This window comes from Hyla sarda, chromosome 4 (genome assembly GCF_029499605.1).
Source record: "Hyla sarda isolate aHylSar1 chromosome 4, aHylSar1.hap1, whole genome shotgun sequence".
Lineage (NCBI taxonomy): Eukaryota > Metazoa > Chordata > Amphibia > Anura > Hylidae > Hyla > Hyla sarda.
In genome coordinates, this window is record NC_079192.1 from 152,217,093 (window position 1) to 152,244,694 (window position 27,602).

At 48.0% G+C, this 27,602-nt stretch overlaps 1 protein-coding gene across 1 annotated transcript; it reads right to left on the reverse strand.

The window, feature by feature from the left end:
- Nucleotides 1-2,949: 2,949 nt before the first annotated feature.
- On the reverse strand, nt 2,950-4,671 carry LOC130367401 (piggyBac transposable element-derived protein 4-like). The gene has a single exon (XM_056569819.1). It carries the CDS (start codon nt 4,669-4,671, stop codon nt 2,950-2,952), a length of 1,722 nt encoding a protein of 573 aa, XP_056425794.1.
- Between the last annotated feature and the right edge of the window lie 22,931 nt (nt 4,672-27,602).

Genomic DNA, 27,602 nt, shown 5'->3' on the forward strand with positions numbered 1-27,602 from the left:
AGTTGAACTCTCTCCGCAACACATCATTCCTCCTGACTGCCTGATTTCCACTTCTCCAGCCTCCATCAGGCAAACTCCTCCAGGAAAGACCTTTGTTTCTCCACGCCAACGCCTCGGAATCCTCAAATGGGGTCACTCCTCCCATCTCGCAGGTCATGCGGGCATCAAGAAATCTGTGCAACTCATCTCTCGCTTCTATTGGTGGCCGACTCTGGAGACGGATGTTGTGGACTTTGTGCGAGCCTGCACTATCTGTGCCCGGGATAAGACTCCTCGCCAGAAGCCCGCTGGTTTTCTTCATCCTCTGCCTGTCCCCGAACAGCCTTGGTCTCTGATTGGTATGGATTTTATTACTGATTTACCCCCTTCCCGTGGCAACACTGTTATTTGGGTGGTCGTTGATCGATTCTCCAAAATGGCACATTTCATCCCTCTTCCTGGTCTTCCTTCAGCGCCTCAGTTGGCTAAACAATTTTTTGTACACATTTTTCGTCTTCACGGGTTGCCTACGCAGATCGTCTCGGATAGAGGCGTCCAATTCGTGTCTAAATTCTGGAGGGCTCTCTGTAAACAACTCAAGATTAAATTAAATTTTTCTTCTGCATATCATCCTCAATCCAATGGACAAGTAGAAAGAGTTAACCAGGTCTTGGGTGATTATTTACGACATTTTGTTTCCTCCCGCCAGGATGACTGGGCAGATCTTCTTCCATGGGCCGAATTCTCGTATAACTTCAGAGTCTCTGAATCTTCCTCCAAATCCCCATTTTTCGTGGTGTACGGCCGTCACCCTCTTCCCCCCCTCCCTACCCCGTTGCCCTCTGGTCTGCCCGCTGTGGATGAAATTTCTCGTGACCTTTCCATCATATGGAGAGAGACCCAAAATTCTCTCTTACAGGCTTCATCACGCATGAAGAGGTTCGCAGATAAGAAAAGAAGAGCTCCTCCCATTTTTTCCCCTGGAGACAAGGTATGGCTCTCCGCTAAATATGTCCGCTTCCGTGTTCCTAGCTACAAGTTGGGACCACGCTATCTTGGTCCTTTCAAAATTTTGTGCCAGATTAATCCTGTCTCTTACAAACTTCTTCTTCCTCCTTCTCTTCGTATTCCTAATGCCTTTCACGTTTCTCTTCTTAAACCACTTATCATCAACCGTTTCTCTCCCAAATCTGTTCCTCCCACTCCTGTTTCCGGCTCCTCGGACATCTTCTCCGTCAAAGAAATTCTGGCATCCAAAAAGGTCAGAGGGAAAACCTTTTTTTTAGTGGATTGGGAGGGTTGTGGTCCAGAAGAGAGATCCTGGGAACCTGAGGACAATATCCTAGACAAAAGTCTGCTCCTCAGGTTCTCAGGCTCTAAGAAGAGGGGGAGACCCAAGGGGGGGGGTACTGTTACGCCGAGCGCTCCGGGTCCCCGCTCCTCCCCGGAGCGCTCGCTACACTCTCCTCACTGCAGCGCTCCGGTCAGATCCACTGACCCGGGGCGCTGCGATACCGCCTCCAGCCGGGATGCGATTCGCGATGCGGGTAGCGCCCGCTCGCGATGCGCACCCCGGCTCCCGTACCTGACTCGCTCCCCGTCGGTCCTGTCCCGGCGCGCGCGGCCCCGCTCCTTAGGGCGCGCGCGCGCCGGGTCTTTGCGATTTAAAGGGCCACTGCGCCGCTGATTGGCGCAGTGGTTCCAATTAGTCTGATCACCTGTGCACTTCCCTATATCACCTCACTTCCCCTGCACTTCCTTGCCGGATCTTGTTGCCATCGTGCCAGTGAAAGCGTTTCCTTGTGTGTTCCTAGCCTGTGTTCCAGACCTCCTGCCGTTGCCCCTGACTACGATCCTTGCTGCCTGCCCCGACCTTCTGCTACGTCCGACCTTGCTTCTGTCTACTCCCTTGTACCGCGCCTATCTTCAGCAGCCAGAGAGGTGAGCCGTTGCTAGTGGATACGACCTGGTCACTACCGCCGCAGCAAGACCATCCCGCTTTGCGGCGGGCTCTGGTGAAAACCAGTAGTGACTTAGAACCGGTCCACTAGCACGGTCCTCGCCATCCCTCTCTGGCACAGAGGATCCACCTCCTGCCAGCCGGCATCGTGACAGCTTGGTTTCCCAAAAATTTTACATTTTTAAAAAGGGTTAAAGCAGAAAATATCCCCCAAAATTTGAAGCCCAATTTCTCCCAATTCAGAAAACACCTCATATGGGGGTGAAAAGTGCTCTGCTGGCGCACTACAGGTCTCAGAAGAGAAGGAGTCACATTTTGGCTTTTTGGAAGCAAATTTTGCTCTGGGGGCATGCCGCATTTAGGAAGCCCCTATGGTGCCAGGACAGCAAAAAAAAAAACCACATGGCATACCATTTTGGAAACTACACCCCTCATGGAAGGTAACAGTGTTACTTACAGTGAGTATTTACACCTCACAGGTTTTTTGAAAAGTGAGCCATAAATTGAAAAATTTGATTTTTTTACACTACAATGCTGGGGTTACCCAATTTTTAAAATTTTCACAAGGAACACGAGAATAAAAGCACCCCAAATTTTATTACCCAACTTCTCCTGAACGTAGCGGTACCCCATATGGGGTCAGAAACTGCTTTTTGGGCACACAGCAAGGCACAAAAGGAATGCAGCACCTTTTTTGCATTTTGGATTAGGATTTTGCAGAATATATTTTCTCACACCAGCTGCATTCCCACTGTGGTACCAGTACAGTGGAAAAACTAAAATTTGCGGCATACAGTACTGCAGATTTTGCTGGAATGGTTTTGGGGTATAATGAGAACATACGGCACACTGTACCGCAGATTATGCTGGAATGGTTTTGGGGTAAAATTTAAATTATTACGGAATGGGTTATGGGTGCCAAATTGAGGTTAGATTTTAGATGTGGGGACATATAGAAACTGCAGAGAATGGGGATAAAAAGGGGATATTAGGGTTAATAAAAGAAAAATTTAGTAATTTAGGGATTTGTGAAACTCTTTGAAACAATCTTTGATGCACAGGCCAGGGTTATCGGGGCAAGTTTCACAGTGGTAAGTGGTTTTCTTTCTGATGCCTTTTTGGTAGCAGACTCTACATCTCTTCTGGCTCCTTCCCTTTTTTCCGGTAGGGGGGATAACATTGGGAAAATGTTGGCCAGGTACAATACGGTTGTACGCCGCTGATGAAGTACTGGGGCTCTCCTCCTCTCGGTCTCCAGAAATGAGGGCCTTAATAACAGTTTCTTGAAACTCAAGAAATGTCCCTGTCCCACCTGCATTACATGAGAGCACGTATGCGTTGTACAGTGCCATCTGCACAATGTGCACCACAAGCTTTTTATACCAGACCTTCGTTTTTCTCATGGCACTGTACGGTTTTAGGACTTGGTCGGATAAGTCCACCCCTCCCATGTTTTTGTTATAATCCAGAATGCAATCTGGCTTGGAGATGGTGGAACTTGTGCCTCGTACTGGGACAGTGGTGGAGCCACTGCCATGGATAGATGTCAAGATAAGGACATCTCTCTTGTCTTTGTATTTTAGCAGCAAGATGTTATTGCTGCAAAGTGCCCTGCTCTCGCCTCTTGGCAGTGGTTGTGCAATATGTGTCTTGGGGAGGCCTCGCTGGTTCTTGCGAATAGTGCCACAGGCGACAGTAGCCCTGGCAGCAAGGCACTGAAAGAGAGGCAGGCTAGAGTAAAAATTGTCCATGTAAAGGTGATACCCTTTGTCCAAAAGTGGGTACACCATGTCCCAGACAATTTTACCACTTACTGAAAGAGAGGGGGGGCATTCGGGGGGCTCAATAACGCTGTCTTTTCCTTCGTAAACTCTAAATTTAAGAGTGTAACCCGAGATGCTTTCGCAAAGCTTATATAATTTTATTCCGTACCTCGCCCTTTTATTGGGCAGGTACTGACGGAATTTCAGCCGGCCTTTGAAGTGGACTAGGGATTCATCCACACAAATATTCTTTTCTGGGATGTATGCCTCTGAAAACTTGGCAGCAAAATGGTCAAGTATTGGCCGAAGTTTATAGAGGCGATCAAAAGAGGGGTCATTTGGGGGTGGGCATTGGGCATTGTCATTATAGTGGAGGAATTTAAGGATTGCCTCAAATCTTTTGCGGAGCATAGTGTTGCTGTACAGTGGGGTGTGGTACAGCATGTCCGCACTCCAATACTGCCTAGTTTCCGGCTTTTTCACTATGCCCATATGGAGTACAAGGCCCCAAAACTTCAGCATTTCATTAGAAGTGACGGGGGTCCAGTTCGAAAATGATGACATGTTATTCTGGGCCAAAAATTGTTGCGCATATAAATTGGTCTGTTCTACAATCAAGTTGACCAATTCATCCGAAAAAAAATATTTGAAATAATCTATTTCAGTAAGGTCATCCGTATTGAATTGGATACCTGAGTTGGCCACAAAACCAGGAATCTGGGCCTCATAACTTTCAGGGACTGGGGTCCAAACAGGTTCACTTGGTTGTGGTGCAGGCTCAGGCAGTGTCCTGCGGCGCCTTTGTCTTGGTTCCTCATCACTACTGGAGGAGGATGAGGAGGAGGATAGCAATAGGAATGGGACGTATTCCTCTTCTGAATCATAGTCCGTCTCCGTATCAGAGGCAATAATGTTGTACGCTTCTGCCACTGTAAACACCTTTTGCGCTGACCGGGTTGGTCGGGACATTATATAGGGTGGGTTTTTCAAATTTGGGATGGGGGGTATGTAATGCTTTTTTACACGTGTGGGGGGTATGTCAGGTAGGGGTGTATGTGGTGATTTAACACGTGTGGGGGATGTGAAAAATATAAGGGCTTTTTTTGCTAAATGTCCCTAATGCCCTACCTAAAATAAGAACCCAAGCTAAACTAATTTATTTTATTTTATTTTTTTAAACGGACGCCAATTCCTATCACGTAGACTAAATGTTGTCACCCTAACTGCCTATAACTGGAACCTAAACTAATAAACTAAGATGAATTTATGAAGAAGAAAAAATGGACGCCGACTCCTATGCGCCTAACCTAGACGTCCGCCACCCTAACAACCTGCCTATCCACAGGAACCTAAACTCCTAACTACTAAGATGGATTTATTGGGGGGGGGAAAAAACGGACGCCGACTCCTATGCGCCTAACCTAGACGTCCGCCACCCTAACAACCTGCCTATCCACAGGAACCTAAACTCCTAACTACTAAGATGGATTTATGAGGGGGAAAAAAAAAAAAACGGACGCCGACTCCTATGCGCCTAACCTAGACGTCCGCCACCCTAACAACCTGCCTATCCACAGGAACCTAAACTCCTACCAACTTTTTATTTATTTATATTTATTTTTTATTTTATTTTATTTTTTACTTTTTTTTAACTTTTTTTTTTAACAGAAAAAAAAAAATCTGAAGCTGCACTACAGGGAGACTGTAGTTGCAGACTTTGACCTGTAGGGGGAGCTGTTATAACAGCTATACAGCAAACGCTGGACTTTTTTTTTTTTTTTTTTTTTTTTTTTATGTTCTTCACTACACGGAAGAACACAGGAAGGAGAGCAAGCTGCCGGAGCTCCACAGGCAGGACTGGGGGACTCCGGTAGGACACTGGGGGCTACTGGGGGGATACTGGAGCACACTTTTATCACTTTCTAACTAAGATAACACCGCTCTGATCAACAAGGGGACACAGAATGAAGCTGATCAGAGCGGTGTTTACTATTTACATTAGGTGGTTTGGCTGCGATTGGTGCGGTCCCTCCAGTCCAGCCAATCGCAGCCAGACCGCAACAGAAATTTGTAATGTAAACATCGGTGGTGATAGGTGCTGTGATTTACAGCACCTAACACCACCGATGATCCCTGTTACCGGGCAGGGTAACGGGATTTTCCGCGCGAAATGCTGCCATCAGCTTGTCAGATTTGACTAGCTGATGGCAGCGATCGTAGTGAGGGGGGGGGGGGACGAAACCCCCCTGGGTTCCGAGGTTAGGTGGCTGGCTATCAGTGATAGCCACCATCTTACCGGGACCGGAGCGGTGCCGCAAATAGCGGCGGGTATCCTCATGACGTACAGGTATGTCATAGGTCGGGAACACCTTCCCAGTCATGACGTACCTGTATGTCATAGGTCGGGAAGGGGTTAAAGGGGTATTCCAGGCAAAAACTTTTTTATATATATCAACTGGCTCCAGAAAGTTAAACAGATTTGTAAATTACTTCTATTAAAAAATCTTAATCCTTTCAGTACTTATGAGCTTCTGAAGTTAAGGTTGTTCTTTTCTGTCTAAATCCTCTCTGATGACACCTGTCTCGGGAAACGCCCAGTTTAGAAGCAAATCCCCATAGCTAACCTCTTCTAAACTGGGTGTTTCCCGAGACAGGTGTCATCAGAGAGCACTTAGACAGAAAAGAACAACCTTAACTTCAGAAGCTCATAAGTACTGAAAGGATTAAGATTTTTTTAATAGAAGTAATTTACTAATCTGTTTAACTTTCTGGAGCCAGTTGATATATATAAAAAAGTTTTTGCCTGGAATACCCCTTTAACCCCTTGCCGCATATGGACGTTTATAAACGTCCATAAGCGGCTCCAGAGGTATGAAGCATGCTCAGCAGGTGAGCGCGCATCATACTTGGTGGGTCTAGGTTGCTATAAGCAACCAGGACCCACGGCTATTGCTGGACATCGCCCATTGGACTGATCGCCATGTCTAAAGAGTTAATACTGGACATCAAAGTTGATCACTGTGTCTAAAGTGAAAGTAAAAGCTTCCGCGGCAGCTCAGTCAGGCTGATCGGGACCATTGCGGTAACATCACGTTGTCCCGATCAGCTAGAACACAACAGGAGGGTGCCTTATCTGCCTCCTGCGCGTCCGATTGGCGATTGATTGCTCCAAGCCTGAAATCCAAGAAGAAATAAAAACGTCAGATCAGGCCGCAAAAAATGAGTCCTCATACCGCCCCATACATGGAAAATTAAAAAAGTTATAGGGGTCAGAAGAGGACAATTTTAAACGTATAAATTTTCCTGCATGTAATTATGACTTTTTTCAGAAGTACGGCAACAGTAGAAACCGAAGCCCCCAAAAGTTACAAAATGGCGTTTTTTCTTCCATTTTGTCGCACAATAATTTTTTTTCCCGTTTGGCCGTAGATATTTGAGCAAAATGACTGATGTAATCAAAAAGTAGAATTGGTGGATCAAAAAATAAGCCATCATTTGGATTTTTAGGCGCAAAATTGAAAGGATTATGATTTTTAAAAGGTAAGGAGGAAAAAACAAAAGTGCAAAAATGAAAAATCGCCAAAGAGGGAAGAGGTAAAAGAGAACAAGAGACTGATGGTAATTTACTTTAAGTCAAAGTCTTTGCGAAAAAACATAGCGGGAGATTTATCAAAACCTGTGTAGAGGAAGAGTGGTGCAATTTTCTATAACAACTAATCAGATCGCTTCTTTCATTTCTTTTTTTTTTTAAGTATTTATTTGTTTGCATTGTAACTGTACATACACCACTAAAAAGGGGGAATAATAAACATGACCAACAACAGACTCCATTAGCCTCAAGAATTAGCTGTGAGGCGCAGACAGGGAATCAACACTACAAAAGCTAGCCAACAGGGCCGCAGGGCACATCTGAGACCAACGAGAGGAGGCACAATAAAGACAAACACACTCACACAGACACAAACACCCATCCCGGCAACACCAGCCCCCCCCCCCCCCCCCAGAGGACATTAGTACACCATTAAAACTTACTGGGCAACACTAGCTGGAGGGTCGACCGACACATCCAGCAGAAGCCAACGGGTCCATACTCTGTCAAATTTCTTTGGGCACTTGCGACTCACATATAGGGCTTGATACAATGGGACATATTTGTTGACCATATTTAGCAAACAGGACAGCGGGGGACGAGAAGTATCCTTCCAGGACATCACTACCACTTTACAAGCGCAGAATAGCAGGAAGCGAATCAGCAAACATCTGTGTGAGCTAGAGACCACGTCATTATTAACTCCCAGCAAGCAAACCACCGGAGTAAACAAAAACGGAAAGTCCAGATTATCAGCAAGAAATTTCATTACCTCCCTCCAGAAGACAGCAACGACAGGACACTCCCACACCGCATCCAGAAAAGTACCAACTTCCACTGAGCATTGAAAACATAAATCAGATTGAGATACACCAATGCGTTTAAGCTTGGCAGGGGTATAATATAACCTCAGAACATATCTTGATTGTATCAGCATATCTCGGCTACTGACCACCGTAGTGTAGTAAGAACCCTCAACCTTCTTCCATTGACTGTCAGACAAATCAGGCATATCTGCCACCCATTTATGAAAGGCCTATAAGAAGGTGTTAGGTCTCAGCATCTGGAGAAGTGCATAAGCTTGAGTAAGGGGTTTAGAAAAGTCCGTAGTTCCCCCACATTAGGTGCAGTATAGCTCTCCACATTAGGTGCAGTATAGTTCCCTCACATTAGGTGCCATATAGTTCCCCACATTAGGTGCAGTATAGTTCCCCCACATTAGGTGCAGTATAGTTCCCCCACATTAGGTGCAGTATAGTTCCCCACATTAGGTGCAGCATAGTTCCCCCTCATTAGGTGCCATATAGTTCCCCATATTAGGTGCAGTATAGTTCCCCCACATTAGGTGCAGTATAGTTCCCCCACATTAGGTTCAGTATAGCTCTCCACATTAGGTGCAGTATAGTTCCCCCCACATTAGGTGCCATATAGTTCCCCACATTAGGTGCAGTATAGTTCCCCCACATTAGGTGAAGTATACTTCTCCACATTAGGTGCAGTATAGCTCTCCCCATTAGGTTGGCAGTATAGTTCCCTACATTAGGTGCAGTGTGTTCCCCCACAGACATAGGATCCCATGAGCGCACCAGCCAGGGCTGTTGCCGAATTTGACAGATCCAGATAGATCCACCACGCTGCATGGACCAGTTGGGAGTTAAGAAAATAATTATACATATCAGGGGCCTCCAGTCTACCATGCATTTTAGGGGCTTGGAGAAAAGCCCGACCGATTCTGGGGGACTTCCCCTGCCAGCAAAAGGATCTCAGAGCACCACACAAAGTATTAAAATATTTCCTAGGGGAATCACAAGCGCCAAGTGAAAAAGGTAGAGGAATTTAGGAAGGTATATCATTTTAAAAATATTGATCCTACCCACTAAGGAGAGAGGAAGTGGGGACCAAGCGTTCAACCGCTCCACAGTGGAGCACAAGAGTGGATCTAGGTTCAATGACATATAATCTAGTAGGGACCTCATCACCTCCACCCACAAATATATGGCCCGCTACTCCCGCTATAAAGGCACCTCTAACTGTGGCCTTGTACGCATTCCATTGCACTAAAGCGTCAGGGTAAGAATCATTATGCTCCCAATATTCAGCATGGGCAACCCCCAGAGCATCCGCACCTGCCTCCACCTGTAACCTCCCAGGATGCATGCGCCAGATACGAGAAGAAGGGTAGGGGCCTAGATGAAGGACTACCAGTATAGCTGAGTGGCCTGAGATCCCTCTAGTGGTGTAGGAAACGTCTCTTACCGCCTGTAGAAGGTCATCAGAAGCCAGAGCGAGGTCAATGCGAGAGAACGACCTATGAGCCGCTGAGTAAAAGGAGAAGGAAGACATATTCGGGTATTTCCGCCTCCAGAGGTCGGTCAGGCCCAGCGCCAAGCGCCAGTTGTTAAACGAGGAAGAGCCAGGGTCTGCAGTGGCAGTGCGATCAAGAGCTGGAGCAGGAACCACATTGAAATCTCCTATGAAAAGCCAACAATTTATTAGTGATAAGTTCAAGCACAGAAACATGAAAAGGAGGGGGGACATAGACAGAGACCAAGACAAAGGAGAAAGAACCCAGAGAACAATGTAGAATCACAAACCTCCCAAAGTGGTCACACGCAGCCTGGGAAACCGCTAATGGCAGGGACTTAGTAATTAGGACAGAAACACCCCTAGCATAAGTGGGAAGCCTATCAGGCTGAATTTGTGGGAGGGGCTTTGGCTATTTAACATCCATCGGCCCCTCCCTCTGGGCGTATGCTGGGTTGGCGAAATTGCGGGGGTTCTTTCGTTGCGTACGCTGGGTCAGGTGTGTGGTGGTGCAGGCAGGTTTCTTTTACTGGGGCCCTGGTCTGTTGCTATTGCTCCCCTCATTTGGCGGGCAGGCTCCGGCACCCAGCGTGTTATGTAGGCGGTGGTCCGTCGGTGCAGCGCGTGCCCGGGCTGGCCGCAGTGAACACGGCCTCTGGATCCAGCGGCAGCTGGCGGCATGGCAGGCGCGGGGAGACGCGACCCACGTGGGTCTCCCTGTGCCGGCGTCTCACGTGTAACACGGGGCCCTGAACGGGCGGAGTCACAGCATGCCAGTGAGCTGGTGGTATAGCTCCACGGATGGCCAGCAGGTGGCGCTGGAAAAAAAAAAAATGTGTGTGAGGAAATGTGTTAGGCTTACAGAGTGTATTGGTACCATGCAGTAATAAGGGGCTGGCTCATGGTGCACCGGTGTCAGGCCACAGTTCCTGACACATGCACTGTCGCAGACAAGGGGCAGCTTGTAAGTTAATAATACTATAATCCATATTACTGTGGCTTCGGTTTAGGGGGGGGGGTGGTCATGCATATCGGGGTACCGGGTCAGAGGCTTGGGGTAGTCAAGTAATTAGTGGGGTTGGGGTAGTTTCAGGCATAGGGGAGTGGGCTAGGGGGTGCCAGCATGTATGGGTCAGAGGTGGTAGGTGGCGCGTAAACCATATGGTTAGAACACTGTTAGTTTCTCTTGCAGATTAGGTGGGCTATATCCAGTTAGGTGGTCGTTACGTTCCTGGTCATTGCAAACTTGGCTACGGTCAGTACCAACCGTACGGCGGTTGTTCATGTTATTTATTCACGTTTCACGGTGGTCATCACTTTCGCTAGCAGACGCTAGTTCACGTCATTTCAGTCAAATGCTTAATACTCCTGTTACATTAGTTAATGTTACGCACTGCTGCTGTTACACATAGGCCCTGAATCACTGTATATCTGACTCGACATGTCAGATAGGGTTCAAGGCGTCATTGCTTCTGTCACGCATACAGAGCATTTCGTTTACACGGGTAGTGGTCACTGCGATCTTGACTCTTCTTCAAGGGTGACCACTTGCCTGCGGTGGTTGCTGACACGTCTTCAGAGCCATCGCTAGTTAGTTAGAAACGGTGCACACTGTAATCTTGACTCGCAGTCAGGAGGTGTTCACGGTTTAATTATTCATGACTATACGCGTCATGCACACGTTCTCGGTCAGACACACGGTCAGGCCTTGTTTCAAACTATTCAGGTGGTACTCTGGGTCGCACTGGCACTACGGTCAGCACTCTTGGGTTCGGCCACATTGCACGGGCAGTCATCTGCAGCTGTAAGCTAACATTAAGTATGTATTCGGTTGTTTGCAGGGTTACAGTCGATTTGCTGTTCGTTTCAGGCGTATTACTGCTGTGTTACAGTGATGGTAAGGTCAGTCAGTACTCAGCAAGGGGGGTACACGTTTCTCATATCTGGTGACTCACGATTACCGTTTTTTCCTCGGCACCCGTTACGGCCCGGACAGGTCATGTCTCACGTGTCAGACATAGAGGACCCGATGTCCATCCCTGATACACTAGCTAGAAGCTCCGTGCGAGGGACGCCCTCCTCTGCAGCTTACAGGGCTGTTACGCCGAGCGCTCCGGGTCCCCGCTCCTCCCCGGAGCGCTCGCTTCACTCCCCCCGCTGCAGCGCTCCGGTCACGTCCTCTGACCCGGGGCGCTGCGATTCCGCTGCCAGCCGGGATGCGATTCGCGATGCGGGTAGCGCCCGCTCGCGATGCGCACCCCGGCTCCCCTACCTGACTCGCTCTCCGTCTGTTCTGTCCCGGCGCGCGCGGCCCCGCTCCCTAGGGCGCGCGCGCGCCGGGTCTCTGCGATTTAAAGGGCCACTGCGCCGCTGATTGGCGCAGTGGTTCCAATTAGTGTGTTCACCTGTGCACTTCCCTATATCACCTCACTTCCCCTGCACTCCCTTGCCGGATCTTGTTGCCATTGTGCCAGTGAAAGCGTTCCTTGTGTGTTCCTAGCCTGTGTTCCAGACCTTCTGCCGTTGCCCCTGACTACGATCCTTGCTGCCTGCCCCGACCTTCTGCTACGTCCGACCTTGCTTCTGCCTACTCCCTTGTACCGCGCCTATCTTCAGCAGCCAGAGAGGTGAGCCGTTGCTAGTGGATACGACCTGGTCACTACCGCCGCAGCAAGACCATCCCGCTTTGCGGCGGGCTCTGGTGAAAACCAGTAGTGGCTTAGAACCGATCCACTAGCACGGTCCACGCCAATCCCTCTCTGGCACAGAGGATCCACTACCTGCCAGCCGGCATCGTGACAGTAGATCCGGCCATGGATCCCGCTGAAGTTCCTCTGCCAGTTGTCGCTGACCTCACCACGGTGGTCGCCCAGCAGTCACAACAGATAGCGCAACAAGGCCAACAGCTGTCTCAACTGACCGTTATGCTACAACAGTTACTACCACAGCTTCAGCAGTCATCTCCTCCGCCAGCTCCTGCACCTCCTCCGCAGCGAGTGGCCGCTCCTGGGATACGCTTATCCTTGCCGGATAAATTTGATGGGGACTCTAAGTTTTGCCGTGGCTTTCTTTCCCAATGTTCCCTGCATCTGGAGATGATGTCGGACCTGTTTCCCACTGAAAGGTCTAAGGTGGCTTTCGTAGTCAGCCTTCTGTCCGGAAAAGCCCTGTCATGGGCCACACCGCTCTGGGACCGCAATGACCCCGTCACTGCCTCTGTACACTCCTTCTTCTCGGAAATCCGAAGTGTCTTTGAGGAACCTGCCCGAGCCTCTTCTGCTGAGACTGCCCTGTTGAACCTGGTCCAGGGTAATTCTTCCGTTGGCGAGTATGCCGTACAATTCCGTACTCTTGCTTCAGAATTGTCCTGGAATAATGAGGCCCTCTGCGCGACCTTCAAAAAAGGCCTATCCAGCAACATTAAAGATGTTCTGGCCGCACGAGAAATTCCTGCTAATCTACATGAACTTATTCACCTAGCCACTCGCATTGACATGCGTTTTTCCGAAAGGCGTCAGGAACTCCGCCAAGATATGGACTCTGTTCGCACGAGGCGTTTCTTCTCCTCGGCTCCTCTCTCCTCTGGTCCCCTGCAATCTGTTCCTGTGTCTCCCGCCGTGGAGGCTATGCAGGTCGACCGGTCTCGCCTGACACCTCAAGAGAGGACACGACGCCGTATGGAGAACCTCTGCCTGTACTGTGCTAGTACCGAACACTTCCTGAGGGATTGTCCTATCCGTCCTCCCCGCCTGGAAAGACGTACGCTGACTCCGCACAAAGGTGAGACAGTCCTTGATGTCTACTCTGCTTCTCCACGTCTTACTGTGCCTGTGCGGATGTCTGCCTCTGCCTTCTCCTTCTCTACAGTGGCCTTCTTGGACTCTGGATCTGCAGGAAATTTTATTTTGGCCTCTCTCGTCAACAGGTTCAACATCCCCGTGACCAGTCTCGCCAGACCCCTCTACATCAATTGTGTAAATAATGAAAGATTGGACTGTACCATACGTTTCCGCACGGAGCCCCTTCTTATGAGCATCGGATCTCATCATGAGAGGATTGAACTTTTGGTCCTCCCCAATTGCACCTCGGAAATTCTCCTTGGACTTCCCTGGCTTCAACTTCATTCCCCAACCCTGGATTGGTCCACTGGGGAGATCAAGAGTTGGGGGTCCTCTTGTTCCAAGAACTGTCTAAAACCGGTTCCCAGTAACCCTTGCCGTAACTCTGTGGTTCCTCCAGTAACCGGTCTCCCTAAGGCCTATATGGACTTTGCGGATGTTTTCTGCAAAAAACAAGCTGAGACTCTACCTCCTCACAGGCCTTATGATTGCCCTATCGACCTCCTCCCGGGCACTACTCCACCCCGGGGCAGAATTTATCCTCTCTCTGCCCCAGAGACTCTTGCCATGTCCGAATACGTCCAGGAGAATCTTAAAAAGGGCTTTATCCGTAAATCCTCCTCTCCTGCCGGAGCCGGATTTTTCTTTGTGTCCAAAAAAGATGGCTCCCTACGTCCTTGCATTGACTACCGCGGTCTTAATAAAATCACGGTTAAGAACCGCTACCCCTTACCCCTCATCTCTGAACTCTTTGATCGCCTCCAAGGTGCCCACATCTTTACTAAATTGGACTTAAGAGGCGCCTATAACCTCATCCGCATCAGAGAGGGGGACGAGTGGAAAACGGCATTTAACACCAGAGATGGACACTTTGAGTATCTGGTCATGCCCTTTGGCCTGTGCAACGCCCCTGCCGTCTTCCAAGACTTTGTCAATGAAATTTTTCGTGATCTGTTATACTCTTGTGTTGTTGTATATCTGGACGATATCCTAATTTTTTCTGCCAATCTAGAGGAACACCGCCAGCATGTCCGTATGGTTCTTCAGAGACTTCGTGACAACCAACTCTATGCCAAAATTGAGAAATGTCTGTTTGAATGCCAATCTCTTCCTTTTCTAGGATACTTGGTCTCTGGCCAGGGACTACAGATGGATCCAGACAAACTTTCTGCCGTCTTAGATTGGCCACGCCCCTCCGGACTCCGTGCTATCCAACGCTTTTTGGGGTTCGCCAATTATTACAGGCAATTTATTCCACATTTTTCTACCATTGTAGCTCCTATCGTGGCTTTAACCAAAAAAAATGCTGATCCCAAGTCCTGGCCTCCTCAAGCAGAAGACGCCTTTAAACGACTCAAGTCTGCCTTTTCTTCGGCTCCCGTCCTCTCCAGACCTGACCCTTCCAAACCCTTCCTATTGGAGGTTGATGCCTCCTCAGTGGGAGCTGGAGCTGTTCTTCTACAGAAAAATTCTTCCGGGCATGCTGTCACTTGTGGTTTTTTCTCTAGGACCTTCTCTCCAGCGGAGAGGAACTACTCCATCGGGGATCGAGAGCTTCTAGCCATTAAATTAGCACTTGAGGAATGGAGGCATCTGTTGGAGGGATCAAGTTCTCCTGTTATTATCTACACCGACCACAAGAACCTCTCCTACCTCCAGTCTGCCCAACGGCTGAATCCTCGCCAGGCCCGGTGGTCTCTGTTCTTTGCCCGATTTAATTTTGAGATTCACTTTCGTCCTGCCGATAAGAACATTAGGGCCGATGCTCTCTCTCGTTCCTCGGATGCCTCAGAAGTTGAACTCTCTCCGCAACACATCATTCCACCTGACTGCCTGATCTCCACTTCTCCTGCCTCCATCAGGCAGACTCCTCCAGGAAAGACCTTTGTTTCTCCTCGCCAACGCCTCGGAATCCTCAAATGGGGTCACTCCTCCCATCTCGCAGGTCATGCGGGTATCAAGAAATCTGTGCAACTCATCTCCCGCTTCTATTGGTGGCCGACTCTGGAGACGGATGTTGTGGACTTTGTGCGAGCCTGCACTATCTGTGCCCGGGATAAGACTCCTCGCCAGAAGCCCGCTGGTTTTCTTCATCCTCTGCCTGTCCCCGAACAGCCTTGGTCTCTGATTGGTATGGATTTTATTACTGATTTACCCCCTTCCCGTGGCAACACTGTTATTTGGGTGGTCGTTGATCGATTCTCCAAAATGGCACATTTCATCCCTCTTCCTGGTCTTCCTTCTGCGCCTCAGTTGGCTAAACAATTTTTTGTACACATTTTTCGTCTTCACGGGTTGCCTACGCAGATTGTCTCGGATAGAGGCGTCCAATTCGTGTCTAAATTCTGGAGGGCTCTCTGTAAACAACTCAAGATTAAATTAAATTTTTCTTCTGCATATCATCCCCAGTCCAATGGACAAGTAGAAAGGATTAACCAGATCTTGGGTGATTATTTGCGACATTTTGTTTCCTCCCGCCAGGATGACTGGGCAGATCTCCTCCCATGGGCCGAATTCTCGTATAACTTCAGGGTCTCTGAGTCTTCCTCCAAATCCCCATTTTTCGTGGTGTACGGCCGTCACCCTCTTCCCCCCCTCCCTACTCCCTTGCCCTCTGGTCTGCCCGCTGTGGATGAAATTTCTCGTGACCTTTCCATCATATGGAGAGAGACCCAAAATTCTCTCTTACAGGCTTCATCACGCATGAAGAAGTTCGCGGATAAGAAAAGAAGAGCCCCTCCCGTTTTTTCCCCTGGAGACAAGGTATGGCTCTCCGCTAAATATGTCCGCTTCCGTGTCCCTAGCTACAAGTTGGGACCACGCTATCTTGGTCCTTTCAAAATTTTGTGTCAAATTAATCCTGTCTCTTATAAACTTCTTCTTCCTCCTTCTCTTCGTATCCCTAATGCCTTTCACGTCTCTCTTCTCAAACCACTCATCCTCAACCGTTTTTCTCCCAAATCTGTTCCTCCCACTCCTGTTTCCGGCTCCTCGGACATCTTCTCGGTCAAAGAAATCTTAGCTGCCAAAAAGGTCAGAGGGAAAAATTTTTTTTTAGTGGACTGGGAGGGTTGTGGTCCTGAAGAGAGATCCTGGGAACCTGAGGACAACATCCTAGACAAAAGTCTGCTCCTCAGGTTCTCAGGCTCTAAGAAGAGGGGGAGACCCAAGGGGGGGGGTACTGTTACGCCGAGCGCTCCGGGTCCCCGCTCCTCCCCGGAGCGCTCGCTTCACTCCCCCCGCTGCAGCGCTCCGGTCACGTCCTCTGACCCGGGGCGCTGCGATTCCGCTGCCAGCCGGGATGCGATTCGCGATGCGGGTAGCGCCCGCTCGCGATGCGCACCCCGGCTCCCCTACCTGACTCGCTCTCCGTCTGTTCTGTCCCGGCGCGCGCGGCCCCGCTCCCTAGGGCGCGCGCGCGCCGGGTCTCTGCGATTTAAAGGGCCACTGCGCCGCTGATTGGCGCAGTGGTTCCAATTAGTGTGTTCACCTGTGCACTTCCCTATATCACCTCACTTCCCCTGCACTCCCTTGCCGGATCTTGTTGCCATTGTGCCAGTAAAAGCGTTCCTTGTGTGTTCCTAGCCTGTGTTCCAGACCTTCTGCCGTTGCCCCTGACTACGATCCTTGCTGCCTGCCCCGACCTTCTGCTACGTCCGACCTTGCTTCTGCCTACTCCCTTGTACCGCGCCTATCTTCAGCAGCCAGAGAGGTGAGCCGTTGCTAGTGGATACGACCTGGTCACTACCGCCGCAGCAAGACCATCCCGCTTTGCGGCGGGCTCTGGTGAAAACCAGTAGTGGCTTAGAACCGATCCACTAGCACGGTCCACGCCAATCCCTCTCTGGCACAGAGGATCCACTACCTGCCAGCCGGCATCGTGACAAGGGCTTGGACGATCCCCAAGTTGATGGAGGAGTTGCGCAAGAGGGCAATTCCATTTCCAGCAACCGCCCGAAAAGCAGAGTTGTACAAACTCCTCATGGCGGATCAGGGGGCTGGCGACAGTCAGGAGGGGACCTCGGGCCAGTCCACCCTCTCTGAACTGCATGCAATGATGACTTCCATGTTGGGCAGGCTGGATTCTCTGGAGAGAAGGGGCATTCAGGGGCCCCCAGCTCCAGCAGCATTGCAGGCGCCAACGCCTACACAGATGTCTGCCCCTGTTCCGGTAGGCAATCCAGGTAGGCGCTCTGGGCCACCAAGGGTGTCACCAGTCCATTTTGTCCCAGCGGCCCTGAGAAAGGACATACTGGAAGGGAAGGACATCAATTTGGCGGCCCTGTTGCTATCTGCCTTCGACGTTGAGGACACTAGAACGGTAGCGTGCGCTGACTTGTCTGTTGTCCTTAAGAGTAAGGACACCAGGCTGAAACGGAAGCTAAATATCCACGAGTTTGTGATTGCCTTCAGCAAATACAGGGAGGTGATATGCTCAGCCAGGCCGGAGCGCAGAGAGGAGCTCGACCTGTATTTGCTGAGGGTTACTGAATACGCATACAAATACGGTGGTACCCATTTCTACGATTATCTTAGAAGTTTCTCAGCCATGGCAGCGGCGGCCTTCAGCCAAGATGGGTACCTCACGGACTGGAGCATCGAAGATTCACAGATGTTCTGCAGCCACTTCGCAAATCTCAAATTCCCTGCATGTGCCGCCTGTCAATCAATCACGCATACTACGGCGTGGTGTGTAGGGCTGGCTCAACAGGGCGAGCAGGGCGTCACCAGACCGTCCACTTCCACGGACAGTTTCAGCAGGTCCGCACCTTCCGTGGATAAGTTGTGCCGTCCAGTACACTATCTCGGAGGCTCACAAATTTGTAACAACTATAACATGTCTTCGTGCAACTTCAGCAATTGCAGGTTATTACACGTCTGCTTCTACTGCTTCAGGGCACATCCGGGCTCTGCATGTAGGCAGAAAGGGCCAGCATGACTAGGCGGGGTACGTACCCCAGTCCTGGCCGCTCTGCTCGCGGACCACCCGGACCCAGATTGGGTCCAGTGGTTGATCAATAGTTTTGACAGAGGCTTCCACGCCGGCATGGTCACACTGCCGCAGGCCACATTTGAATGCGACAATCTGCTGTCTGCCGTAAACGATCCCGCTGTTGTCACTGAATTAATAAATGCTGAGCTAATGAAAGGTTATATGATTGGCCCCTTGTTAGTTTCTCCATTCAGGTCTTGGAGGGTCAGTCCGGTAGGGGTGGTAACAGGCAAGTTCAATGGGAAAAAGAGACTGATATTTGACTTGTCGGCTCCTCATGGGTCACTTGTCCCCAGTATCAACTCTCTCATTCCATCCGAGGAGTTTAGCATGCATTATTCTTCCATAGACCAGGCTATTCAGGTCATCTTGGCGCTCGGCCCAGGGACTTGGATGGCGAAGGCGGATATCACTGATGCCTTCAAGTTGCTGCCATTGCACAGGGACCAGTGGCAATGGTTTGCGCTCAAATGGCAAGGGGCATATTATTTTGCTTCCAAGTTGACTTTCGGATGCAAGAGCAGCCCGTGGCTGTTTGACCAACTGGCCCAGGCATTGCACTGGCTGCTGGTTAATGTCTCTGGATGCAGCCAGGTCATCCATTATTTGGATGACTTTCTTCTGCTCAGTCGCCCGAGGGAAGAGCCGGACCAGTTGGTCAGATTGCTGAGACTGTTCACTGATATTGGGGTGCCAGTGTCTCCCAAGAAAACGGTCGGTCCAACTAAGTGTCTCACCTTTCTGGGAGTAATCCTAGATTCAGTCGCAATACAAGTCAGCTTGCCCACTGACAAACTCAACCGTATCAGAGACACTATCCACAAGTACACGGTCTCCCAGGTCACGACCAAGGGCGAGTTGCAGAGCTTGCGGGAATGCTGGCATTTGCTATGCGAGCAATTCCGCAGGGCAGAGCTTTCGTATCCATAATATTGTCTTTGCTGCATGGTGTCCCTCATCAACACAGTAGGGTTTGGTTAGATTGCCAAGCCCTGGCTGACCTGAACATGTGGGATAGGTTCATGGCACAATGGAATGGGACGGCTATGTTGCCTGGCACAATTAATCTTGGACTGAATTATTACACACAGGTGGCCAGGGAGTTAATGTCGGACGCCTTAGCCCCCAATACCAGAAAGGCCTATCATGCAGCACACGACACCTTTAGGTCATATCTGTCGCAACATAGCATCCCCTTTTCTTACGACACCACTATCATTCTATCTTTCATCGGTTTCTGCCACTCTTCTCTGCACCTGTCTCATAGCACTATTAAATCTTACCTTTCGGGCATTCAGCATTTCATTTCTTTATCCCACCCAGACAGGCTATCTATCCTATCATCTCAGGCTGTCAAGGCTGCGCTCAGAGGGGTGGTGGCTCGTAGCGCCACAGCGTCACCTCTCAGGAAACCGATCAGCGGCGAGCTGTTCCGAGCCATGTCTGATGCATTAGCCAATAACCCGTTTGGCTTCGAGCGCAGTCTGATAATCAAATCTGCCATTTATCTAGCCTTCTATGGCTTCCTCCGGCCGGGTGAATTTTTCATGTGTCAGGCGGGGAGCGACGCATCCACAGAAGGCTCATTTAAGGTGGCAGGGTTCTTGGTTCGAAGTTTCACTGTCCGTCACAAAAACTTGCAGGTGGGGGGCGGTGGTTAAGTATTTTCCTTCAGGCAACAACTGGTGCCCGGTGGCGGTGTTGGCACAACTGGTTGAGTTCCTCCATGATAAGCCTCCGAAGTCGCCACTGTTGCCTTTCGGTGGGGGTGCTCTTACCACTTCTCTTTTCACATCGCATGTCCGCACGCTGCTTGGCAATTTAGGACACAACCCCAGAGAGTTCTCAGGTCACTCATTCCGCATAGGAGCAGCATCGGCGGCCTCCAGGCACAAGGTGCCTGTACATGTCATCCAGAAGTTGGGGAGGTGGCGTTCTGATGCATATACCACTTATGGCCCAGATCCCTCAAGGGAAATGGCAGAGGCATTTCAATTTTTGGCATTATAAATAAATGATACTTAATTACCCTAACTGGTGGTGTATTTTTGCCCTCTATAGGCGGACCCTCGATGCGGTTTTCAGGCACACCTCAACCGCTGTTCTATGTTATAAGTAGAGTTTTGTGTTAGGTCTTGGTAAATCTAGTTTCTTGCAGGTGGCCTTGGCAGGAGATAACAGGTAAGCCCATACACGGTTCAAAGTCCTGACCACAAGTGGGAAGCCTATCAGGCTGAATTTGTGGGAGGGGCTTTGGCTATTTAACATCCATCGGCCCCTCCCTCTGGGCGTATGCTGGGTTGGCGAAACCCACCCTCCTCACCCTTTTCTTCATCACCATACATAAGGGAATGCCCTCTATAGGCTGACCCTCGACGCGGTTTTCAGGCACACCTCAACCGCTGTTCTATGTTATAAGAAGAGTTTTGTGTTAGGTCTTGGTAAATCTAGTTTCTTGCAGGTGGCCTTGGCAGGAGATAACAGGTAAGCCCATACACGGTTCAAAGTCCTGACCACAATTAGAATAAGAGGCAAGATAGCCCCATGCTATCCAGTCCCTCTTCAGGGCTACGACCTTCTGACCCGTAACATGAGTCTCCTGTAAGCGGATAATATGAGGAGATTGGCGTTTCACAAAATCAAGACACAAGGCCCTTTTAAACTTAGAATTAAGCCCCCGACCATTCCAGCTAATCACCTTCAGGGTCCCCATCAGAACAAAAAATCATAAGCTAGAAACAGGAGAGACTCAAGGAGGGTTAGGACAGAGAAGGGCAGAGCACCGGGACCATACATACCGCACACAACACAGACAGGGCACAGACATACAACAAATACACAAAAACAACATGGCATAACCAAAACATCCCCAAGAAAACCATAACACTAAACGGGACATAGCAACCTTCTATACCCTAACACAGTGCAGACCTAAACCCAAAACTACAACCAGTACGGAGCGTCAAAGAGCTCCAAATGAGACTAAACCAGCCAGACTAATACGTCCTCCCACCACCCCACCATAGACAATCATCAACAGTCTTTAGCAATGAAGGTCAGGAAGGTTAAATCCGGAGGCCGGACAGGAGGGGCCGCATCCACCCAGTGGAGAGCTTTTGTTGGAGAAGTGAAGAACTTGGCTGATGTACCATCCACTACTCTCAGGCGGGCCGGATACAACATGGAGTAGCGGTAACCCTTGGCACGTAGCTTTCCCCCGACCTCCGTGAACTGCGCCTGCTGCTTGCAAAGAAAAGTCTGGATAAAAGGACACTCTGCTGCCATCATACATGACTTCTTCCTTAATACGTACAGCTCGGAGAATAGCATCTCTGTCCTTGGAGTGGAGAAGTTTGGCAAGGAATTCAAGTGGAGGGCCATCAGGAGGAGGAGGCCGTGCTGGAATGCAATGAACTCGTTCAACCAAAAAATAGGGAGAGAAAGTATCCAAGGGGAGGATCTCCTTCAGCGACGATTCTAGGAACAACACTGGATCATTCCCCTCCACCTTCTCAGGAAGGCGCACAAGGCGGATCTTATTGCGCCTCAGATGGTTCACCATTTCTTCCATGCAGTTCAGAACCCCAGTAACCTTATGCTGCAGCGAATCCACACGCTCCGGCAAAGGGTCCAAGGTGTCATCCCTCATAGAGACCCTATGCTTCACCTCTTCAGTGCGCTCACGGATCTTTTGGGTCTCATGTCGCAGGATAACAAATGCTTGGCGCAGTTTGTCACCATAATAGATTGACAGGAGGAAAAGGCAGCCAAAAGAAAACCTCTGATCGATAAGCGCAGCATCATGGACAGGCCTTTCAGGGGACATCTGCTAAGGCGGTGTCGTAGACCCTTCAAATGGCGACAGCTAAGGAGCAATAGAATTGCCCCCAGAACATTCCAGAGCCCTGGTGAACTGGCTCAGCACTCTCCCCGCCTGCACAGAGACTCTGGAAGCAAGCGGGGTCTGAGCACCAAGATTTCTTTGAGCGGGATCACCAGAGCAAGAGGACCCATCATCAGAGGAGGCAACCTCATCAGAGGTCGGCCGAGAGGCCTTGGCATTCAGTCTGGACTTTAATTACTCCGAGAGCCCCCCATGGAAGCCAGGGTCTCAGAAAGAGCAGGTAGAAAGTCACTAGCAACACAGTCACTGATCAAGGAACACAACCGGACTGCTGATATATCCACGGAGCATGCACTGCACCACAAGTCCCAGCCAGGCAAAATGTCTCCCACCAGGGTACTCACAATCTGTATTAGAAGGGCAGCAGACAGCAGAGTAGTAGACCCAGATGGATGTGGCCAGGACTCCAGCAGGTCTCTTCAGGGCAGCAGCATACACCAAGCTTTAAGGTCCCCAGGGAGCAGCAGAGGAGAAGCAGGGTCTGCACAGCTACAAGGATCCAGCACAGGCCACACTTCACAGCGGGAGTCCCTACGGCAACCAGGCCCATCGGTGGAAGCCGCGCACACGAAAGCCCGTGATGGCGCTCACCGCCAGAGAGGGCCGAGATAACAGGGAGCCAGGCACCGGAGACGACCACCGATAAACAACACAGAACGTCCGGGACAAGGCGAAGGCACGTCCCCCACCAGCGTCGCCACCACAGCTGCTCCGTGTGACCATCCACAGCCCAGGCCACAAAAGGAGAAAGCTGTCTCGCTCCACCGACAGCCTCCGGAACCAGATCAAAACAACCCCTGGGTGTTCTGCCACTCCAGAGGGACCCACCAGGAGAAGACCAGCCACTGAGGGTAAGAAACTACAGGGTTACAGAACGGGGTTAGAGGCAGCCCTCAGCACAGCCATCCGCTCACTCAGGCATCCAGGCCATGCCCCCCCCCCCCTTCTTTCATTTCTAAGAGGCCTTTTTTTTTTATGAAAGAAGCAATCTTATTGGCTGCTATGGGCAACTGCATCACTCTTTCTGTACACACAGTTTGCTAAATCTCTCCCATAGTGTTCATATTCCCTACATACAGTAGAAATAGATTAACCCCTTTCTGCTCAAGTATTTTACAGCTGATTGTAGATGTAGTCAATGCTAAATATACTCTTAGTCAAGATGAGCTGAGATTGTAAATATAAAAATGAAAGAGTCATCTAAAATTAAGCATCTAAATCAGATAATTTCATAATTTAGTCTAGCTGTCAATGATCAACTCTTTCCAATTAATACATAACATTTTCAATACAATTATAAGACTGAATAAGCAAGGATTTCTCAGTAAAGTAACTAATCCTCATACATTACGTCTGATGAGCTCATATACTAGGTCTATTATCTAGTAAAAAAACTATATTCTGAAATTATGAAAATATCATAAACTCTTGCTTTATATACTAAGGACGTTTTATTTCATACTACTCTCTCCCATCCCATTCATAGGATAATACATGAGCATTGAAATATAAATGTAGTGAGAGTCCTTGACTGGTCAAAGGCCACATAGTTATTGTAAAATTGAGCTGTAGTCTTTTCAGATCCAATGTATTTACCTGTCAATCTATTCTATGTCACTACCCACATTCTTAAGCGTGGGTCTTCGGCTTAATTCTGCATGACTTGGCATCCTACATAACTACTATGACAAATTCAAAGACTCACTTCTCAGAACATAAAAGACTTGAACAAAAATTAAAGACAGAAATTAGAAAAAGATGTCAGTGTTTTCAAAATTTTTATTGTTTCAATATTATCTCAAGATGACTACCAGTAGCATATTTAGTTTGACTTCAGGTTATAGAACAAAAGCTTACGGTTATATAACAGCACTGCTAGCTTACGGTTATACAACAGTTTACTACTACTTCACTGAAACCTCAAGCTTCAACCTCTAGACCTGAGCACAACCAGAACCGGAACTCAACATAACCAGGATCATTACTTAACCCGTTCTCGCGCTGTACACTTTGCGGTAAAAATTACATGTTTTCTTTATTCTCTGGGTCAATAAGATTAAAATGATACCCATGGTTACATACTTTTCTATTATTGCACTGCTGTTAAAAAAATCTCTAACTTTTTTCTACAAAATCAGTATGTTTAAAATTGACCTATTTTGACCACCTCTAACTCTCTTTTTTTTCTGTATTCAGGGATGTGTGGGGGCTAATTTTTTGTGCCATGATCTGTAGTTTGTCTTGATACCACATTTGCGTATTTTTTAAAATGTTTAATTACATTTTTTTGCAGTTTAATGTGACAAAAAAGCAGACATTTTTCACTTTTTTTTTTTTACGTTAACGCCGTTCGCCATATGGGATCATTAACATTATATATTTATAGTTCGGACATTTGCGCACGCGGCGATACAAAATATATTTATTATTTATCTTTTTTATGTTTTTTTGTATAAATATGGGGAAAAGGGGTAAAACTATTGGGGCAGGGGATTTTTCAAATTTTTTAAAACTTTTTTAAAACTTTTTTTTTACATTTATTTTACACTTTTTTAGTCCCCATAGGGGACTACTTATAGTAATCATCAGATTGCTAATACTGTTCAGTGCTATGCATAGGGCATAGCACTGATCTATTATCGTCAATCTTCTGCTCTGGTCTGCTGAAAGGCAGATCAGTGCAGAGGACCCCAGGAGACGGACGGAGGCAGGTGAGGGGACATCTTGGCTGATCTGATCCGAGTGGCAGTGCCGCGGGCGAACAGACAGCTGCCGGAACCCACCGGGAATGCAGCAACGTACATTTAGGGCGCATGTCGTTAAGGAGTTTGAAACTAAATAAAATCAGTGCCATGTAAACTTCGGCTCAGGAGCGCAAGCACCACATGAACTTCCATCGGGTGAAAATGTTTAACCCCTTAACGACCACGGACGTAAATGTACGTCCTGGTTTGGCGGGACTTCCCCCACCAGGACGTACATTTACGTCCTGTGTATGACCGCAAGCATCGGAACGATGCTCGCGTCATACACGGCAGGTTCCGGCTGCTAATAGCAGCCGGGGACCCGCTGGTAATGGCGGACCGCCATTAACCCTTCAGATGCCGTGATCAATACAGATCACGGCATCTGCGGCAGTGCGGTACTTTGAATGGATGATCGGATCGCCCGCAGCGCTGCCGCTGCGATCCGATCATCCAGCATGGCGGCCGAAAGTCCCCTCACCTGGCTCCGGCCGTCTCCCGGGGTCTTCTGCTCTGGTCTGCGATCGAGCAGACCAGAGCAGAAGATGACCGACAATACTGAGCAGTGCTGTAACCTATACATAGCACTGAACAGTATTAGCAATCAAAGGATTGCTATAGATAGTCCCCTATGGGGACATAAAAAATGTAAAATAAAAGTTGAAAAATGTAAAAAAAAAAAAAAGTGAAAAATCCCCTCCCCCAATAAAAATGAAAATATGTTTGTTTTTCCCATTTTACCCCCAAAAAAGTGTACATTTTTTTTTAATAAACATATTTGGTATTGCCGTGTGCGTAAATGTCCATACTATCAAAATATAATGTTAATTATTCTGTACAGTAAATGGCGTAAACGTAAAAAATTTAAGAAATCCAAAAATGCTGCTTTTTTGTCACAATTTATTAAAAAAATTTTAATAAAAAATTATCTAAAGTTTTATATATGCAAATGTGGTATCGATAAAAAGTACAGATGACGGCGCAAAAATTAGCCCTCATACCGCCCTATATATGGAAAAATGAAAAAGTTATAGGTAGTCAAAATAGGGCAATTTTAGATTACTGATTTTGTACAAAAAGTTTTATTTTTTTTTTGAGCGGTACCAAATATAAAAGTATCTAGCCATGGGTATCATTTTAATCATACTGACCCACAAAATAAAGTACACATGTCATTTTTACCGTAAAGTGTATAGTGTGGAAACAAAACCCTCCAAAATGCGCAAAATTGTGGTTTTCATTTAAATTTCCTCCCTAAAAAATGTTTTGGGGGTTCACTGTACATTTTATGGTAAAATGAGAGGTTTCATTACCAAGTACAATTGGTTACACAAAAAAACAAGCCCTTATATGGGTCTGTAGATGGAAATATAAAGGAGTTATGGATTTTAGAAGGCGAGGAGGAAAAAACGAAAATGCAAAAATAAAATTGGCCTGGTCCTTAACCCCTTAAGGACACAGCTCATTTTCACCTTAAGGACGCAGGCCTTTTTTGCAAATCTGCCCACTATCACTTTAAGCATTAATAACTCTGGGATGCTTTTACCTTTCATTCTGATTCCAAGATAGTTTTTTCGTGACATATTCTACTTGTTAGAATGTTAATTGTAAAAAAAAATTATGCATAATTTCTTGGTGAAAAATTCCAAAATTTCATGAAAAATGTGAAAATTTTGCATTTTTTTTAACTTTGAAACTCTCTGCTTATAAGGAAAATTGAAATCCCAAATAAATTATATATTGATTCACATATACAAAATGTCTACTTTGTGTTTGACATGTTGTTACTTTTGGAAAGCATCAGAGGGCTTCAAAGTATAGCAGCAATTTTCCAATTTTCCACAAAATTTTCTAAATCAGAATTTTTAAGGGACCAGTTCAGTTTTGAAGTGGATTTGAGGGGTCTTCATATTAGAAATACCCCACAAATGACCCCATTATAAAAACTTCCTTTTTTCCACTCGCATGTTCTTGTAGACCCAGTTTTTGAATTTTTACAAGGGGTAAAAGGAGAAAAATCTTCCTAAAATTTGTAACCCAATTTCTCTCGAGCAAGGAATTACCTCATATGTGTATGTCAAGTATTCTGTGGGTGCACTAGAGGGCTTAGAAGGGAAGGAGCGACAATAGGATTTTGGAGAGTGAATTTTTCTGAAATGTTTTTTGGGGGGCATGTCACATTTAGGAAGCCCCTATGGTGCCAGAACAGCAAGTAAACCCCCACATGGCATACTATTTTGGAAACTACACCCCTCAGGGAACATAACAAGGGGTCCAATGAGCTTTAACACCCCACAGGTGTTTGACGACTTTTCGTTAAAGTTGAACGTGAACATGAATTTTTTTTTTCTCACTAAAATGCTGGTTTTTCCCCAAATTTTACATTTCTACAAGGGGTAATAGGAGAAAATGCCCCTCAAAATTTGTAACCCCATTTCTTCTGAGTATGGAAATACCCCATGTGTGGACTAAAAGTGCTCTGCTTGCACATTACAATGCTCAGAAGAGAAGGAGCACCATTAAACTT

What these genes read in the sequence shown, in the direction of transcription:
- LOC130367401 (XM_056569819.1), bottom strand. Translation starts at nt 4,671, where the DNA reads ATGTCCCGACCAACCCGGTCAGCGCAAAAGGTGTTTACAGTGGCAGAA.